The sequence below is a fragment of the Panthera uncia genome, chromosome D2 (assembly GCF_023721935.1).
Source record: "Panthera uncia isolate 11264 chromosome D2, Puncia_PCG_1.0, whole genome shotgun sequence".
NCBI classification, from domain to species: domain Eukaryota; kingdom Metazoa; phylum Chordata; class Mammalia; order Carnivora; family Felidae; genus Panthera; species Panthera uncia.
The window spans coordinates 52,158,775-52,178,087 of NC_064818.1; the positions used below are offsets into that span (position 1 = coordinate 52,158,775).

General features: G+C 42.9%; 2 protein-coding genes across 3 annotated transcripts in view; both read left to right on the forward strand.

Moving 5' to 3' along the window:
• LOC125933143 (translation initiation factor IF-2-like) overlaps positions 1-343 on the forward strand; it is a 1,641-nt gene extending 1,298 nt beyond the window's left edge. Inside the window, exon 3 of the mRNA XM_049646005.1 lies at positions 22-343. Coding sequence (XP_049501962.1) covers positions 22-343 — 322 coding nt within the window. The remainder of the gene's footprint in view (positions 1-21) is intronic.
• Positions 76-19,313, forward strand: part of PLCE1 (phospholipase C epsilon 1) — a 321,900-nt gene continuing 302,662 nt past the window's right edge. For both annotated transcript variants that reach the window (XM_049646407.1, XM_049646408.1), the window contains exon 1: positions 76-414. The gene's annotated coding sequence lies outside the window, so the exon portion shown is untranslated. The remainder of the gene's footprint in view (positions 415-19,313) is intronic.

The following is a 19,313-nucleotide window of genomic DNA, read 5'->3' on the forward strand; positions in this document are numbered from 1 at the left end:
CGGGGGCGGGCCCCGCCTCAGGCCGCTCCCCCGGCCGCCCGGGGGCCCGCGGCGGCGCTCGCGGCCTCTCACCCGGGGCGGGCGAGTTCTGGGAAAGGCCGGCCCAGGGCGGGGGCCCCCGCTGCCGCCCGCGCCACCGTGCCGTCCCGGCAGCGCGCAGAGCCCAGGGGCGCGGAGCGAGGGAGCGGCGCCCGCGGGGGCGCACACGCTAGAGCGCGGCGGGCGGGAGGGCGGGCGGCGCGCCCCGGGCTCTGCCTCCCGGGCACTTGCCTGTGGCTGTGGCGCGCCGCTGGCACCCGCTCCGCCGCTGACACACGGTAGCGGGGACACCCGACGCCGCTAGCGACAGGCGCGTCCCAGAGGGGACGCTGCACTTGGGGACTCGGTGCGGCGCGACTGGCCCGAAGAGCAGAGGTGAGGAGGCAACCGTGTGGCTCGGTTCCCGAGGTTGGCGCCGGGGAGAGGTGGGCGCTTCCTGTGCGACTCCAGCGTATCCGCGAGGGCGGCCGCGTGGGTCCGTACCTGGCGTGGGGGCCCGGGCCCCGCCCCCACCCGGGCGACCCAAGGCCGGGCTCCGAGGGCGCGCGGGCCACTCCGGCCCGAGGGCGCCCTGAGCGCCGACTTCGCTGCCCTCACACGTTTGCCTCGGTCTCCGCCGCGTTTTCTGTATGCTTGTGGAGGCGGCCAGCCCAAGGAGGGAAAACATAAGTTCTCTTTGAGGCGGCACCTAGCAACAGGATTTCAAGGAAGGTGCCCACGAGATAGTTCCTGGAGAGACTGAGCTACATCAAGTCCTAGAAAATCCCATGTTGGACCTGGGCTCACTTTAACTGGTAATTGGGATGGCCACGTCTTTTAAAATGTTTTCTAGTGCTGCGATAATGAGTAACATAGAGCCAGAAGCCCGCCGTTGTGGCTAATAACAAATGCGCAGTATAAATTGTATGGGTTTGGTTTTTTTTTAATCCTTGCCTGGTGTTTAATCCATGAGACAGTGGGTTCAACCGACTCAACCAATTGTTCCGTGTAAGAAAGATTCATCGTTTAAAGATTTATCAGCATCATTTTCACTAGCTCCCTGAAGAGATGTTACGGGAGATTCACTTCATCGGAAAGTTTTATTTGCATGCTGTTCATAATTGTAGTTGCATTTATGCAGAATTTGCTGGTAGATCTTTTAGATCCTTGCAAGATTAAGCACTTTTCCTTGCGTTTCTTGTCGGCACCCCTGGTAGAATAGGGTGGGGCCTCGACCGCAGAATGGGCACAGGGGAGGCCAAGAATGCTGGACCCACTAGGGAGAATTTTTGAAAACTTTTCTTGGGTGGTTGGTGAAGGTGACCCCATAGATACTGTCCCACAGTGTGTCCCTGCGGGAGAAGGGGAGTTGAACTATCTCTGGATGATGTATGCAGCCATGTCTTCACGAATACTTTCTAAAGAATGCCTGATGATGCTGTCAGCTAGAACGTCCTTTCCTCTTCCCAAATGCCCTTCCTGCCCCTTTTCACCATTCTAAATCCTAACCATCCTTCAGACTGAGTTTTGTTGCTGCTGTGAGGCCATCCCAGGTAACCCCAACCCCAAATAGTCAACCTGCCGCTGCTGGGATTCCTGCAGCATTTTACCTTCCCGACCTCTCTTTTCTTCCAGAGTTATTTATGTGCACGTCTCATTTTTCCTACTGAAGGCATTAATGGTGGCTTTCTTAGCACAGTGCTTGCGACTAGAAGGCCCTGTGAAATAATTGTGGGCTGCTATTAAGTGTTAAGACTTTTGTTCTTTGATTCAAATCTTTACTTTGGAGAAGATAGTATAAATGAAAGGATATATTGAAAAACATAATATTTACCATTTATGTGTCCTCCATTTACAGGCCGACAGAGGAAATTTTCTTTATACCTAGGAGCCATGCATAGTAATTATCTTTGGTCCATGCCTTGGGACCAAGTAAGAGGTGAGACTGAGCTGTAGGGACGTTCTTCCAGTCCTTCTAGTAACATAAGCTCCTTGGATGTGCTCCAAGGTTGACCTGTGTCATTAAAAATTCCATGCTCAAGTGGGTTGTGGTGAAGCTAGATTCCAGTGAAGGTGGTTGGTTTTCTTTTTTATTTGCAACTGTTCTTAGTCACAGTCTCTTCTGGGTTTTTGTTGTGTACTTAAAAAAAATGAATTTAATGTGCAATTTGTTACTTACAAATTTCTAAATGAATAAAGGATAATTGGAAAGAATTGTGCATGATGTTTTTTTTAGAGCAGAGAGCAGGGAATGTTTCTCATGCTTGGGCAGGAGGAGATATTTGCACAGAGCGAGCCCGCTCTGCATGTGTGTGTGTTGGCAGTCCCCAACTGCCACACACCTGGCTGGCAGGCAGCCTACGGAGGACAACAGCTGCTTCAGCCCAGACTCCTCTCTCTCTGGCTGGGCTACCTCTGCTGGGGGTGGGTGGGAGGAGAGGGGGATTCCTGGGGAACACAACAATTAAGAGCTTCTGGATTTAGAAGGAAACATAGGGAAGCTGTTAGAGAAAGTAATAGTGGCTTGTTTGATCAAGTTGCTTTCCTGCTGACATTTGGTTGACATCTTGGCATTGAGCAAGTGGGAATTTGGTTGGAGAGAGGGAAGGCAGGTGATAGGGAGCATGGCACTGTGGTAGAAGGCCTGGGAGGTATGATGGGGCTTAGAGAAGCATGTGGACCAGTTATGTGGGATCCCCAAAAAGGGAGTTGGAGATGGAGAAGTGGGGAGGGTAAAGATGATGTCAAAGATGTACTTTGCCATGGGCCAAGCACAAGGCCTAGAAAGGAAGAGAAGACTCTCTTCAGCATCACGTGGTCTTCTCTGCTCTCAGGGTGCAGGACTCAGGCTTACATTTACTAAAGCTATATTTCATCTGTGTTAATGGCTTAAATAGGTTTTCATGGGCCAGGTTGGATCCTAGCCCTCTATAGCTGCGCCATCAGTACGGTAGCCACAGGCCACATAGGGCTCTTGGCTTTAAATTCAAATTAGTTAGAATTAAATGAAATTAATGAGCCAGATTTCAAGAGCTCAGTACTTACATGTGGCTAGTTGCTGCTCTACCAGATAGTTAAGATACAGGACATTTCCATCGTTTCAGAAATCCTGTCCTGGAATATTGTTCTAAAGGGTTCATGCCTGTTCATCGCCAAGGTACTGATTTCTGAACCAAATTTAGTCATAAATTAAAATGTTCCTGTTTATAATGCTCTAGCAAGTCTATTTAGATGCAAATCATGGTAGCAGTTGTTGTTGGTAACACTTCTGCAGAGCTTACGGCATTCCAGGTAGTGTTCTAAGTACTCTACATCTGTTAACTCATTTCATTCGAACATTCATTCTGGCAGCAAGTGCCAGAGACGTGTTATCCCTTACCTGCAATTCTAAAATCAAAACAAGCTCTGAAAACTTGGTTTTCATAAGTTTGGCTACAAAATTTGGTCTGACTTGACATGAGGTAGTCTTTATTTTTCTCACCTGGTGAGAACTGTTCATACATTCTTATTTCAGAAAGAATGGACATGTTTGCTGTGGATCCTCCCAACAGTGTTATGTGATATATGGCACACGGTACTGTCTTACCATTATAAAAGCCAAAAATCTTCTGATTTGGATAAAGGAGTATGGACCTCCATTATCATGTGCATCTTAAAGATGGGGAAACCCGGGACCTAAAAGGTTAAGTAACTTTCATGGGTCATAGCAAGAAAGTGCCAGAGCCAGGAGGCAGTCAGAGCAGGCTGGCTTCAGAGTCCATTCCCTTGACCACTGTGCTATTCTGCATCAGCCTCTGGTCTCGTCACCCAAAACAAACAAATGGTCACTTTTTTTTGGCTGGGTGAAGCCAGGTAGCTATAACTCCGCTGATTAGAAAGTTTCAGGTAGGGCTGTGGCTAAATTGTTTAGCAGTTGAGGTTGAGATGCTATGAATGGTTAGTTAAACCACGTGTGCTTAGCAGTTGTTTGCCTTTCCCCTTTCCACCTTGTGCCCATCATAGTTGATTTTGAGCCATTCGCCATGTAGGAACTGATAGAAAATTTGAGCCATTCACCGTGTAAGAACTGATAGAAAAAGAGGCCATTCATTGTGGTATTGGTAAAATTACTGGTCCCTTGTTGAAACCAGTGGCACGTGGCAGGTTATATACTCATAACTGTTATGGGGTAGAAGGCAGGGGGGATGGTTTGGCCCTGGTGTATACTGACTGCTGAACACTGGTGGGGCCACTCTGGTGGCCCACAGGGGTTCTGAGACTTCCTGGTATGGTTTCAGAGGATCTGGATCCGTGTGACTCAGTTGGAAGTCTCTTCACAGGAGACTGTGAGTTCCTATCTTCTTTTTGGAGGTTGACTAGAACTGCAGACCTGGCCCAGGGTCGGGAATGGGCTTTTCACTTTCCCTCCCCAAGTGGTGGCAAGACTAAGTGGTCCCTTCCTGGGTATACTTGAAGAAATTCTTAATTAATCCCAAGGTTTCTCCTTTGAGTATAATAAAATGTTCTGAGTGCTTCACTATTTGTGTGGATCTTTTAGTATGGGCTCTGCAGGACCCCTGTCTCTCTGTATCCAGGGAGCATTTTGCCTTTTATGGCACAGTCTCTGAGGCCCCTGATTGTCATGGTGCAACCCTTTTCCCCTCTCCCTAAGTTATAATAGCTTAAGGTGTAGGGAAAAGGTATTCTATTGGTGAAATACAAGGACGCTAGAATCAAACTTACCTGGTTTACATAGGCTTTACCACCTACTAGCTGTACAACCTTAGACAAGAAATTATCCTTTCTGCAGGGTAGTAATTTTACAGGGTTGCTGTGAGACCTGAGTAAGATCTTAAAGCACTTAAAGCACTTTGCATAGTGCCAGGTACATAGTGCTCAAAAAGTTAGCTACTAATATTATTGTTCTTGCCCTCTGGGTCTACCTTAGCCTTGCCAGTGTGCAGTTTTAGACTTTGGAGAGGCATGTGTCGTAGGCTGAATAATTCCAATAGTCGTCTAAAGGTGTCCAAGTCTTAATCCCCAGAACCTATAAATATGTTACTTTACACGACAAAAGGGACTGAGCAGATGCAATTAAAGATTTTAAGATAAGGAAATTATCTGGGTGGGCCTAGTCTGATCAAGAGGGTCCTTATAAAAGGGAGGCAAGAGGATCAGAGTCTCTAGTAGGAGGTAGAGGTTATGAGCCAAGGAATGCAGGCCTCTTAGAAGCTGGAAAAGGCAAGAAAATGGATTCTTCCCTAGAGCCTCCAGAAGGAATGCAGCCCTACCAACCCATTTTAGACTTCTGACCTTCAAAACTGTAAGATAACAAATTTATGTTGTTAAAGCCACAGAAACTGTGGCAGTTTATCACAGCAACAATAAGAAACTAATATGGCATGGAAGAGAAACCAGAAAGTGGTTGGGTGCAGAAACAAAAGCTCTCCTAATAAGGGAACGATAACAGCCAATACCTAGGGCAAACCTTGCTGGGTACTGTTCTGAGTACTTTACGTGTATTAACCTGTCATCCTCACAGCCGCCTTCTGAGATAGGTGCTTTTGTGTTCTGCAGATCAGAGAAGAGGAAACTGAGGCACCGAGAGGTTCAATAACTTTCCCGAGGTTACACAGTTAGTAGTGGCAGAGCTAGAGTGTGATGCCAAGGAGTCTGACGCTCTTAAGTGTTACCCACACTACTCCCCGAAGCAGGCATTTATTTCTGTCTGCTTAGTCTGACAGTATCAGCCCCTGAACAGTATGTTACTGTATGGAAGGAAAAGATAGTATTTGAATCAGTGAGAAGGAGGGCAGTGTAGTCCCCCCATTGCCCCAAAAGCCTGGTACTGAAGTGCTCGGTGAGTTTTTGCCATTGCCATCTCATAGCCGGAGGACGCCGACTCTGGGAGCAGTTCTTGTGCAGGCCTCCCTCTCGTTCCCACCTCTGTTCTTACAGCAGCCTCGCTCACTCACCACAGACCGCTGGCCCAGGAGTCCTGTTGGCTCTGCTTCCCACCTCTGCCTGTTTATTGGATTTGCCTCATTCCTGACTCTCTGCTCCAACCCTGAATTCCACCTTCTTCTGGCCCCTCAAATGCTCAAACTTGAGATGGTTAGTGTCAGGGGATAGTGAGGTACCACTGTGATTCTTGAGGCCGGGGGGAGGGTTATTTTTGCCTTTTTCCTTTGGTTTAGCTGGCTATTGTTGGTTTTCTAGCTGTGCTGCTTTTGTCTCTCAAGCACATAATTCAGAGTGGTATTGGTCGAAACCAGTGGTTTTCAAACTATGTTCCAGGAGTGTTTGGGGCCTCCGCCAGGTGAAGGATATGGTAGGAGAAGACCTCAGCCCTTCACCCTGCTTCTGCCCTGCAGCCTTGCTCTTATTAATTTTATTTATATATTGAAGTTCTGCTTTAGATTTGTCCTGGAAGGGCAGTTCTGTTGCTAGAGAGGCAGAGAAGTTTGAGAGGAACCAACCTGCATGTTAACGCACTCTGAAGAAGACCTTTAGCCCAGAGACTTGGATGTGCAAGATATATAACTCTGTATTTTCTCTAACTGCATTTTACAAATTTGGGATTTGGATACATGTTGCTTAGATCTGTTTACATCCCAACTCTACTACTTATATACAATCTGCATAACCTTCGTCTATTGGGACCTAAACTTCCTCATGTATGTAATGGGAGGGGCAATAGAATCTACATAATAAATGAGATGATTCATGCAAAGGGCTTAGAACAGTGCCTGATTCACAATAAAAATTCAACAAACACTAGCTCTCAGGATCGTTTTTAAGTCTCCCAATGACACAATAGAAGAAGAAACTAGCCTTGTGTCTTCACAGGGTTCTGCTCTCCTAACGGGGCTGCAGCTGGAGGTCTGCTGTTCCTCCTCTCTCTGCCTGGTTACCACTGAGCTTTCCATTGTCCCTGACCGCAGGTGACTTCAGGTGCAGTAACTTGAGGCTGCCTCTACAGCAGCCTCACCTCCTCAAGGTCTCTGAGGCCTCACTACCCTCTGCCAGGAAGCAGGGTCTCTGCTACTTTTAGGATTTGCAAGACATTTCTTCTTTCCTCCCCTGTCTGCCAGATGTAAGGGCTGGGATGAGAGGAGCAAAATGAAACTCCCGTCTCCTCCCTTTTTCTTCTCCAAAGCATTTGGTCCATAATACAGACTGAACACTGTTGAATCCTTTCCTCTCTACCCTTAGGATTTAACAAAATGTAAACATAAACGGGGTGGCTAAGCTTGACAGGGTTATTGGTCACACAGTGCTGGTCAGTGCCATTATCTACTTAGTGGTGGCATTGCTGCACACTCTGTGGCGTGATCTGCTCTGGTGGCCCCAAGAAAATGTGATCCATTTATAAAAGTACTGGTAAGTCTCCCTTAAGAGGGGCTGATTATGAGTCCTTATAAGTCCAGAGATACAACAAAACACAATGATCATTTATATGTTTTTAATGCCTTATAAGAACAACTGCATTATAATAATAAAACAGTAGGGCTGCAATATTCAGAATTAAGGAAGAGGCAGAAGCAAGGAGAGACTCTGTTTTGATGACTTCATTTTAGGTTTAAACTATATAATATCACTGACTATGGAAAATCCAGGGAATGGAAAAAAATCACTGGGAAAAACACATGTGACTGAGTATATACTATACACATCTGGGATTAAAATATCATATAACAGAGTTTAATTTGGATATCACTGGATTTGGTTCAAGTTACTGTCATTTCTAAAGAAGTTTCAATTCATTTGTTATTATTAATAACATGAACTCAGATTTCATTGATGAACATATTTTCACCTATGGTTTGTTTGCCTGGGAGAATTGAAGCCCTCTCTGGCAGTCTGGTTTGTCAATTTCAGAGAGGTGGTTAAAATTCACAGAAGTTAAAAACTTTTGGCATGAAATGTGTTCCTCCCCCCCCTCCCCTCCCCGCCCCAAGGCAGAATGAATTTGGATGATAGGGCAAAGTATAAACCTCACTCTGTCTGCAGTTTTGTTAGCTGCTGGGGTCTGAGCAGATTTAGATTCACTTCTTTGCCACTCAGCAGGCTCAATAACTCAGGCCCTAACTCAGCCTGGTTTACTGTGTTTGAGGTTTTTCTTTCATCGTGCCTCCGGCATGGTTTTACAATTCATAGTGGGAGGGATTGGTAAAGCTCCAGGCGGTTGTGAAAGAAATATGCTCAATTATTATTTGAACCTAACAGAGGAAGGTAAGAATTTCTTGAGCTAATATACACAGAAGCTAAAGAAATTTACAAAAAGAACTCCAAAAAAGTGACCATCATCCACTATGCAACATAGCAGTCAGACAACCTTGCAGGTTCTCCCATGACCACCCCCTTGCTGACTGAGAATGGGCGGAGCCTCACCAATGCCAAGTCATGGGATGGCTGACAACAGGTGAAGTGTGTTCCCCACTCAGGCAGGCAAGCCCAGATCAAATTAGTTACAGAGGATAAGAGTGTGCTTATTTCTAGCCACACTGTATAGTTCTAATGAATTATCACTATCTTAGCACAGATCTAAAATATGTCACCTATTTAGGATATACTAATTAAAAAAAAAGAATCTTTAATCCAAACAATTTTAACAACTACAATTCTTTTACTTATTATTTTTTAAAATTTTTAATTGTTAATGCAGACGTTATATACCCATTTATGACTTGTTTATTACTTTTTTATTATGTGCTATGTCATCCAACAGTGAAAATTGAGGGCTAGAAAGGAAGGGTCCAATTGTCTCCCTCTTACTTTTAAAGTTGAAAGAACTGGTCTCCTTGAGAGACTCAAGGATTTGATCAAAGCCACCTAGCTGGGGAGTGGCAAAACTGAGACCTTTGTTTCAAACAGAATTAAGACCATACTGTAGATATATAATACTCAATTTTGAATCCTGGGTTCTTTGCCTAACAGTCCATCATTAAGATGTTTGCACATTAGAGGCGGCTGGGTGGCTTAGTCAGTTAAGAATCTGACCCTTGATTTCGGCTCAGGTCATGATCTCATGGCTTCACGAGTTCAAGTCCTACATCAGGCTCAGAGCTGACAGCATGGAACCTGCTTGGGATTCTCTCCCTCTCTCTGTCTGTCTCTCTCTGCCCCTCCCCTTCTCACACTTTATCTGTCTCTCTCAAAATAAACAAATAAAATTGACAACAACAACAACAACAACAACAAAAGATGTTTCCACATCATTTGGTGTTTCCAAACTTTGATTTCAGTGGTTGGGTCTCATTCTATCATGTGGTCCCATGGAGGGCTTATCCATTCCCCTACTGCTGGAAATTTCGCTGTTGATCCCTGATTTTTTTTCTATTTAAATACCTCTCCATTGCCTAGATCTCTCATTCTGTCTTTAGCACAGAGTCCCTGGAAGTGGAAGTACCACAAATCAAAGTGTAGAATTTTCTTAGAGACCCTTGATACATACTGCCAAAATGCTCTCCAAAAAGGTTGTACCAATTTGTGCTTCTACTTCTGATATACTAGAGTAGTCTTTCCAGTGGATGTCAGTGAAAGATACTAGACTTGGTGTTTCATAGTTTGTGCATTTCTTTGCTTACTAGAAATAAATATACATATTGATAAATATATAACACATAATTGTGCTTTTTTGGTTGTTTAATTGTTATTTTTGTCCATTTATCTTTTTTTAACTTGAGACTTCTTCATGAATTAAGAATATAACATTCCTGCATCCTGTATTTTTATAAGTAATTTCCTGTCTTTGTCACTTGCTGCTGTTTCTCTCAACTAGCATTTTTCTTTTTTTTTAAATTTTTTAAATGTTTATTTTATTTTTGAGAGAGAGACAGAGTGTGAGTGGGGGAGGGTCAGAGAGAGAGGGAGACACAGAATCCGAAGCACGCTTCAGGCTCCAAGCTGTCAGCACAGAGCCTGATGCGGGGCTCAAAGTTAGCATTTTTTCTTGATTGCAAAACAATATGTTTATTTTGGGAAATAGAAGTATGATAAAGAAAAAGTCCAAAAATCAACCACAATTCTATTGTCTAGAGTAATTACTAACATTTGGTTCATGGCTTTCTAGGGTTTTTTTTCCTGTTTTTTTTTTTTTTTCCAAATTGAGATCATGTTTTCATGTTTTATAAGTTTTCACCTAACTTTGTTAAGCATAATTAAGCAGATTATGTTTACCCCCACTATGGGATACTATATATATTAATGAAATATCATATTTTTGAAATGTTTAGCATGTTTTTTAACATATAGAAAATTTTAATTTCCATATGACCAGGCAGATCTAGTCCTTCCTGATAATTACTTCCATGGCCTTTAAATTTGTAGTCTTTATCTATTTTCTATGATTATATTTTTTAGCTTTTCAGGCTTTAAAAAAATTTTTTTTTAGTGTTTATTTATTTTTGAAGGAAAGAGAGACACAGTGTGAGCAGGGGAGGGGCAGAAGAGAAGGAGACACAGAATCCGAAGCAGGCTCCAGGCTCTGAGTTGTCAGCACAGAGCCTGATTCGGGCTGAACCCATGAGCTGTGAGATCATGACCTGAGTGGAAGTCAGAGCTTAAGTGACTGAGCCACCCAGGTGCCCCTAGCTTTTCAGGGGCATTTTACATTCAAATTTTCATTTGGAATAAGTTTTTTTGTACATATTATTAGCTGAAGATCTAACCTGTTTTCTAAATACTTAATTTTCCTTAATAATATATTTATTCCTCATATATATTTATATTCCTTATATAATTTCCCTCAATAATACATACATTGGATAATCCTAGGCAACTTCTAATCTCATTTTGTATATTCTAAAGTTAGTTTCAGGCATAAGATAATCTATCTTCAAATGCTTGAGTACCTCACTGTTTTATTTATGTTAGCCTTATAATATATATTAGTATCGCATAAAGGAAGTTCTCTCTCATTATAGCTATTCAAATTTTCTTTATTATTACTATTTTTTGCTTTTTATTGCAAATTAAATTTTGAGACATTTTGTCAAATCTCAAAAATCCACTGAGATTCTGACTGGGATTGAAATAAATCTATATATTAATTCAAGAAGAATGAATGTCTTTATAGTAATTAGTCTTTACATTCTGGTATGTTTATTTTTCTTTTCTAAAAAAAATTTATCACTGAGGTATAATTTATATACAATGTTATATTAGTTTTAATTGTGTAATATATTGATTTGACAATTCTGTACATTACTCAATGCTCATTACAATGTGTCATCACCATCTGTCACCATAAACGTTATTACAATATTATTGACTATCTTCCCTATGCTGTAGTTTTCATCCCTAAGACTTATTTATTATATATTAGGAGGTTTATACTTTTTAATCACCTTTATCTAATTCACCCATCTGTCCCCCCACCTCCAGTTTGTTGTCTGTATTTAAGGGTCTGTTTGTTTGTTTATTTGTTTTGTTTTTTAGATTCCATGTACAAGTGAAATCATATAGTACTTGTCTCTCTCTGTCTGACTTATCTAACTTAGCATAAGGCTCTCTAGGTTCATCCATGTTGGATGACCATGTTTCATTCTTCTTTATGGCTGAGTAATATTCCATTGTATACATATACCACATCTTCTTTATCCTTTCAGTATGTTTCTTAATTTACTCGTTTACTCAAATGTCTCTCAGTTAAGTTTTGTAGTAACCTTCATATTATATTTCTCTTATTTTTAAAAAATGTTTTTTATTTAATCATCTTAATCTTTTAGCTGATTCTCTTGAGCTTTCTATGTGGAGAATTGTATTATCCACAAGTAATGATTATTTCTCTTGTGAATCAGAAATTCCAGAGTATTATTAACTAAGAATAAGGATCATAGACCTTTTAATTTAATCCCGATTTTAATGGAAATGCTTTTCATATTCACTAAGAAATATAACATTGTCTTTTGTTTTTAAAAAGCTTAAATCACTTTGAGAAAGTAATTTTGTAGTCACATATTTTAAAAAAGAAATAAAAGGAAGTTGCATTATGTCACATGCCAAAAGGGTAATCTTTGAGGTGATTTAATGCTTTTTTCACATTTGACCTACTGCTGTGTTACATTACATTAACAAATCTACCATTAAACCATGCTTGCAGTCTTGTTGTGGCAATTTATTATCATTGTATTAATGAATTATATCTCTAAGATAGAGGTTAATCTAGAACCCATTTGGATTGTACTTTGGAATTCTTTTTAGCTAGATTTTAGCCATGGTCATCAAAGGCTGCTGTTAAAATTAGCTGCTGCTCCTGGGTATGCATAGACTGGATTCCAGGAGACCACCCTGTGCTTTCCTGAGAGTGACAGGGGCAGCCTCCAATATGGTGAGGAGCTAGAGATGCTGTTTGTGTGGCAAAGTAAGTAGGATAAAGTGCATATCAGAGATGGGTTAACTGGGGCTCTTCCTGTGTTGTGAAAATGCGATCAATGCTCTTTTTTTTTTTTTTTTTTTTTTAAATACTGGGGACACTCATGCTTCTTTGTGTCTCTCATAAGATAGGCAGAATGGGAACTCTGCCATTAGAGGGTTAGGTACCATCCCTGAGGATACCAGACACCAAAGACAGATCTTTTCTGGAGCAATGGGACGTTAAAGCAGCACTGAGGCAAACCCAAAGGACAAGCTTGGGCTGCATCATTGCCTAAGAATCTAGTAGTTGTCAATTTCGGTGTCAAGGCTTAATTTAGCTGAAAGGTTAAAAAAAAAAAAAGTGTTCCTAAGGCACATGAAGAGAAAGAAAGAAGGCAGTTACAAAGCTTAAAAATACTAAATGGTGAATACTGTTAAGTGTGTATTTCACAGCTGTAGGATTGAGACACTGACCCCGAAATGTTGCTACTGTGTTGGTGTCTTTGTGGAGAAGTTGGGGAGAGTCTGAGCCTCAGATATAGGGGGTGGTTGGTTGTCTCTTCTCACTCTTGCTACTTACATGTCACCCTTCATTGCCTGCCTCCTCATTCTTTTCTACAGTTTTGTTTTTTCCCCAAACTTCTTTTCTCATCCATTCATCACTCATATACACAGAGGTCATGTTGAGTCACTCCTGTGTGTCAGCAACTGTGCTTGCCGATGGGATGAGCAATACCCCCAAAGCTGCTGCCTAACCTGGGATTACCTGAGCCAGGTGATAATGCGGGTGAGAACCTGACAGTTTCTGTGATTTGTGAAACAAGAAGTTACTAACTCTCTCCCTTTCTCTATAGCTCGGACATTTATTTATGTATGGAAGGGTAGTGTAAACTTTATGAGTGAGGAATCATTTATGAGCCATAAAATATGACAAGATTTTGTTAAAGGGGCTTGGTTAAAACTGTGGCTTGACTCATGGGAAAGATGCTTCTTTGGCTGCTACTTGGTGTTTCCTTGAGCAAATCATTTTCACCCTCATTTCTTCCCTTTGGAAGACATTTTTTTTTTTTTTCAACTTGAAGGATTCTGGAAGCAAGGGCTGCTAAGCCTAAAGAACGTGGCACATTCCAAGGAACAGACGAGAAATGCACAAGAAGAGGTCACCTTGTGACTGGCTCTATTCAGTGTAGAGGCTCAGGGGAAAACTTGAGAGCATGCCCAGGATGCTGGTTGCTGTTGTATTGAGGAAGGCATTCCGGTCCTTCTGGAGTAACTAGTTTACATAAATGCTCGGCTATTGATTTACTGCTTTATTACACTTTTTTTTTTTTTTGGAATTGACTACTATTGATTGGTTCTGTAAAGAGGATTAACTGTATTCCTAATTTGAAACCAGTGATTTGTCATTAAAGAGCTTTCAGTTCAGTTAGGGAGACACAGGGCACAAATACTTGAAATTTTCAGTATCCTTACAAAGAAACGGTGGAGTCTCCGGCCATTTGTTCCATGACTTGAGTCCAGGAGAGGAAGCTCTGGGTTGGAGTGTTCTGGTACAAGGTGAGGGCTTAACTGAGGCATGGTGTGGCTTGATAGAAAGAAGGGAAAGGTGTTCCTGCTTGGGAAAAGGTGAAGCAGTCCTCAGAAGGTTTGTTCACAGGAGAGTGTTAGTCAGCCAGGTGGGCAGGGGCTCCTTTGAGGCCTCTCTTTCCTTGTTTGCCTGCATAAATGCTGGGGTTCCTTAGGTTAAATCCACTGTCATGAGTTGTGTTTCACCTTTGCATCAATGGTTCCAGATCTTTTTGTGCTCTTCTTGAGCTCCACACCTGCATATCCAGCTGCCTGTGTGACATCCTCCCAAAACTTGTGTCTCAAATTGAGCTCAGTCTTTTCCCAAACCTATTTCTCCCATGTTCCTTATTGCAGTGACTGACTTACCGATACCCTCAGCTCTCCAAGGCTACTCCTGAGTCCATGGTCTCTTAGCACTGCAGGCTTCGCCTTCCCATTTCAATATCTGCCTTTCCCAATAGAGCATATGCTCCAGAGGAGCAGCTATTACTGTCAGTGCTCCCTTCTCCTGTCTCCAGCCCCAGCATAGTACTGAGCCTGTGACAAATGTTGATTGATTGCATGAACTGAATTACCTGTCCATTCTGCCTCCTAAAAATTTCTCTAGCTAGACAGGCCTCAGTTTGAAATCCAGCTTTACTAGCTGGGTAATGTTGATTGAGCTATCTTTTAAATTTTATTTTGAGATAATTTTTGATTTACATAGTAATCTATTTTCTTTAGTTTTTTTTTTTTTAATGTTTATTGAGTTTTGAGAAACAGGGAGCAAGCAGGGGTAGGGCAGAGAGAGAGGGAGACATAGAATCCGAAGCAGGCTCCAGGCTCCGAGCTGTCAACACAGAGCCTGACGTGGGGCTCGAACTCAAAAACTGTGAGATCATGACCTGAGTCGAAGTCAGACACCTAACTGACTGAGCCACCCAGGCGCCCCAACATAGTAATCTATTTTTAATCTCACTTTGCATCAGTTTCTGAATCCATAAAATGAACATAATCATCGTACCTACCTCATAGATTTGTGGTGGGTTAAATTAAATAAAGCACGTGAAACATTATTAGTGTGTTTGACAGGTGCGTACTCTATACTGTTACAAAGTTAGGTTTGAAGCTAGAATGTTGAAGGCCTTCAAGGCAGGTTAAGAGGTGTGTATTTTATCTTTTAGAAGGTAAGGATCCATGGAAGTTCCCAACTGTGGTGGAAAAACCACGAGCTCTGGAATCAACAGACAAGGGTTCAGATCAAAATTCCAGCAACTAATAGCTGTGAGACTTTTTGCAAATCACCTTGCAAATTCTCGACCTTAGTTTTAAAACCTCCAAAATTAGGACAATAATACCTTGTACCAGGGATTGTTGTATGACCTAGGCAGCCATGTGAGATGGTATATGAAAAAGCATCTAACACTAAGTTGTTGTTGTTGTTGTTGTTGTTGTTGTTGTTGTTGTTGTTTTTAAGTTTCTTTCCTCTGGTGATCAAAGCTGTCAGGAGCAAGGAGACCATTTAGAAGGCTATTCCCCTAGTCCAGGTTATGGGTGAAAAAGAACCTGATCTGATGTGGTGTCAGTGGCAACAGAAGGGAGTTAACAGTTGGGAAGAATTTCTTTGAAAAATCACTAGAATGTAATAGTTAACTGGGTCGATATATGGATAAAGAGGGCTAGAGATGAATGGGAAACTTCCTTTCTTGGTTCCTGGGAAAAAGAAGATGACAGTTAATAGGAAGGAGGGAGTTAGGCAAAAGAATTGAATTAGGGAGAGGAGGAGGACAGGAGTCTGGTTTTGTACATGGGGTGTTGGCTCTACCCAACAGGAAGTTGGAAAGTCAGGACTGCAGCTTGTGGAGAGAGGCTGTGTCTGGAAAGAGGCGTTTGGGAGTCATCCACATAGAGGTGATAGTTGAAGTCGTGGGTGGGAGTGGATGGGACGGCCAAGGAGTGGCCTGTGCTATTCAGAATCATTAGCGTTGTTGGCTCTAACTGGAGATAAGCAGGATAAATAAACCCTTGCCCAAGTGGGAACTAGGTCTACTGACTTCCTCAGGCTCTTTAACTCATTCAAGCAAAGTTTTACAGGATGAAGAAAATCACATGAAATAATTTCAGATTTAAAAAATTATGTCTTTGATTTGTAGATTATGCTTTATTTTAAATTATGCAAGTAATACATTATTGATTGGAAAGAATTGTAAACAATGTATAAACACAGTTAAAGTCCCCATTAACATTAACCCCTGACTTTCTTTTTTAGAAGTTATCACTGTTACAAGTTCAGTGGGTGTTCTTACAAACTTTCCTAATGTGTTTATATAGTCATACATACGCATACACATAAAGATATACCTTTGTTTTTGTGTGTGTGTGGTTTTGTTTTGTTTTATATAAGTGACCTCATAGAATATTTTGTTCTTTAATTTAATTTTTATTTTTTAAAGTGAAACAGTATGCTCTGAAACTCTTTCCAGGTACATTTATCTAAATTTGAGTCATAAAGGCAAACAAACAAAAATCTGTTTTCCTGGGTATGAATGTACTATGTTTTATTTAATCATTCCCTTATTGATGGAACATACCGTGTTCCCAACTTTTGCACCTGTCCATCCCACAGACATTTATTGTTTGTTCTGTGCACGAGACTGCCCAGTAGATACTAGGATATGGTGGTAAATAGTAAGCCAGGGCTTTGCAATCTGTCGGGGTTGATGAGAAGCACATCCCCCAGGGGTCAACTGTGAATATGCTATTAACCTTATGACAGGGAATTTGTCAGACTCAGCCACTTGCTGAGTGCCTTCTCAGTGCCTTGAGCAGGAGGAGCTGGAAGTAGAGGGGAGAAAGGGAAAAGGTGAGCCTGTGCTAATGAGATGGGGACTTGCACCTCTGTCCCCAGGTCCAAGCCAAAGGTGGAGTGATTGATTTCGGGGGCAGGGGATAGGTTGAATTTGAGAACGGTTTTCTTTTTATAAATATTATCAAAATGAATATGCAAAGTTTAGAATTCCCGCTTGGGAGCTTCTGAAAGTATATCCACCTGGTTCATCATTCCCTTTTCTGTTGAGTGCATGGGACTGAGGCAGCTCCAGTGTAAGGACAGCTGGAAAAAGGAAGGAAGAAGAACGCTTTTCTACACCTGCTGTATCCCAACCCAGCCATTCTCCTCCCTCTCCCTCTCCCCCTCTCCCTCTCCCTCTCCCTCTCCCTCTCCCTCTCCCTCTCCCTCTCCCTCTCCCTCTCCCTCTCCCTCTCCCTCTCCTTCTCCCTCTGGTTTACCTGCCTTTGATGCTCTGAATCGTACCACATCTAGTGAGAAAATTTGGAGCATAAGTATTTTATGCAGAAACACCAGGGCCATCATTTTCCTTCTCTTCATTTCTGCTGCCTTCACTCAGGACTCAGAGGAGGTTCCACTGAGAACCATACCGGTTCTTCTTTCTCCTCTTCCCTCTGTTCAGCACTGACTCAGCACCTGGGAGGCTCTGCCAGGGTGTCAGGAAGCTGCACTGTCCCAGGGCGAGACTGCCAAGAGCAGGGCTCCACAGGCGATCCTGAATCAATGACCTAGACAGACCTAGGCAGCCGTGTCCTCTAGCATGTGACACAAGTCTGGCTGGGAAATTTCTTGGGATCTCTCCAGTTCCTCAAGCCAAGCTCCTCCCAACTCAGGTTTTCTGCTTGCAACACAGTGAAGACTGGTTGATCTTTTTCATTCCACCTGTTTTTTACTCCTAGCCGAGCCAAACTGACCCTAGGGGCTGCTGGACCAATGAGTGTGCTCTTCTCCACACGGCTTTCATATATATGTCTGAAAAACAGCTCTGATCTGGTACCTGCAGGATAGTACCTACCCATTTCTTTGGGTACATCCCTCAGCCATCTTTTCCTCTGGCCACCACCTGTCTCCTAATACCCCGGCCACCCTGGAAGTGAATACCCAATGCTTTCACTACTTGGAGCTCCCTAAACACAACATGTGGTCTTCCCATTCTGTGCCTTACCTTGGGCTGCTCACTCTTTCCCACCCGCCTTTCCTCTGTACTTTAAATTCAGTTTAGGTCTCAATCATTCAAAAAAGCCTTCCCTGACACACGCATACCTCCCCTCCAATGCTGATTCACCTTATCGACATTGATTTTTAAATATTTTTTAATGTTTATACAGTTTTGAGAGAGAGAGAGAGAGAGAGAGAGAGAGAGAGAAAGAGAGAGAGAAAGCACAAGCTGGGGAGGGGCAGAGAGAGAGGGAGACACAGAATCTGAAGCAGGCTCCAGGCTCTGAGCTGTCAGCACAGAGCCTGATGCGGGGCTCGAACTCACAAACTGTGAGATCATGACCTGAATCAAAATCAGATGCTCAACCGACTGAGCCAGCCAGGTGCCCCAAACAAAACATTGATTTTTTAAATTTAGTACCTGTATTCCCCACCCCAGTATGACAGTCACAGTCACCTCTTTGTTCCTGGGGCTGTGCTCAGGACCTGGAATATACTGGGCACTCGGTTTATGCTTGTTGAACCCAAATAACCTGGGGCAGGGGGCATCTTTGTGGTTCTTCTAGGTTTGCCCACCTGACAGATCCCTGACGTCCTAGGTGATATCTTGTTCTTTGAGAAATAATGCCCCATTAGTGAGAAAACTCACAGAGAAGACTTGCCTTGTAATAAATAACTGTGTTGCATTCTGTTTGGATGGTTTGCAGGGTGGAGCATCATCACTTTTAGATTCCAGACAAGTCTCTGCTTATAGAGAGCACAGGAGTAAGGAGGAGCCACATTACTGTCAAGGTCACAGAGGAGGCTCCTTGAGGTGCTCAAGGCTTCACAAATTGCCCTGCTCCCATCCCCACTATAACCCCACCTAGCGTGTGGAGTCTTGCCTTTTACAAAGTACCCTGGCCATAGCGGATCTCTTTTGCCCTTCCCTATAAATTGTCTTGGGAGATAGAAGGAACTGATTATACACAATTTAACAAAAGAGGCTGATTATTTATTTATCCTATAAATATTTATTGAGTTCCTACTATGTCTCCAGCGAGGCCTTGGGAACATGGCAGTGGACAAAACCAGCACTTCCACAGCTCTCCAGAAGCTCTGATTGTCCTTTCAGGATGCCAGCCAGTAACTAGTGTGCAAATAAGTAATATGTGTAATCTCCAGTGGTAGTAAATGCTCACAAGACAAAGAGCGGTGTAATATTACAGAAAGTGATGGGTGGGAGGGGTGAAGGGCTGCTTTAGAGCCTGCAAAGCCTTTCTGAGGTGATGCTATTTGAGCTGAAATTTGAAAAGTGAGAAGGAACAGACCAGGTGACGTCTGAGGGAAGTGGGGTGACTTGCTGAAAATCCCAGGGTGCTGCTGGCTGAAACCGTGAAGCAGGCTCTTTCCCCAAGGTCCC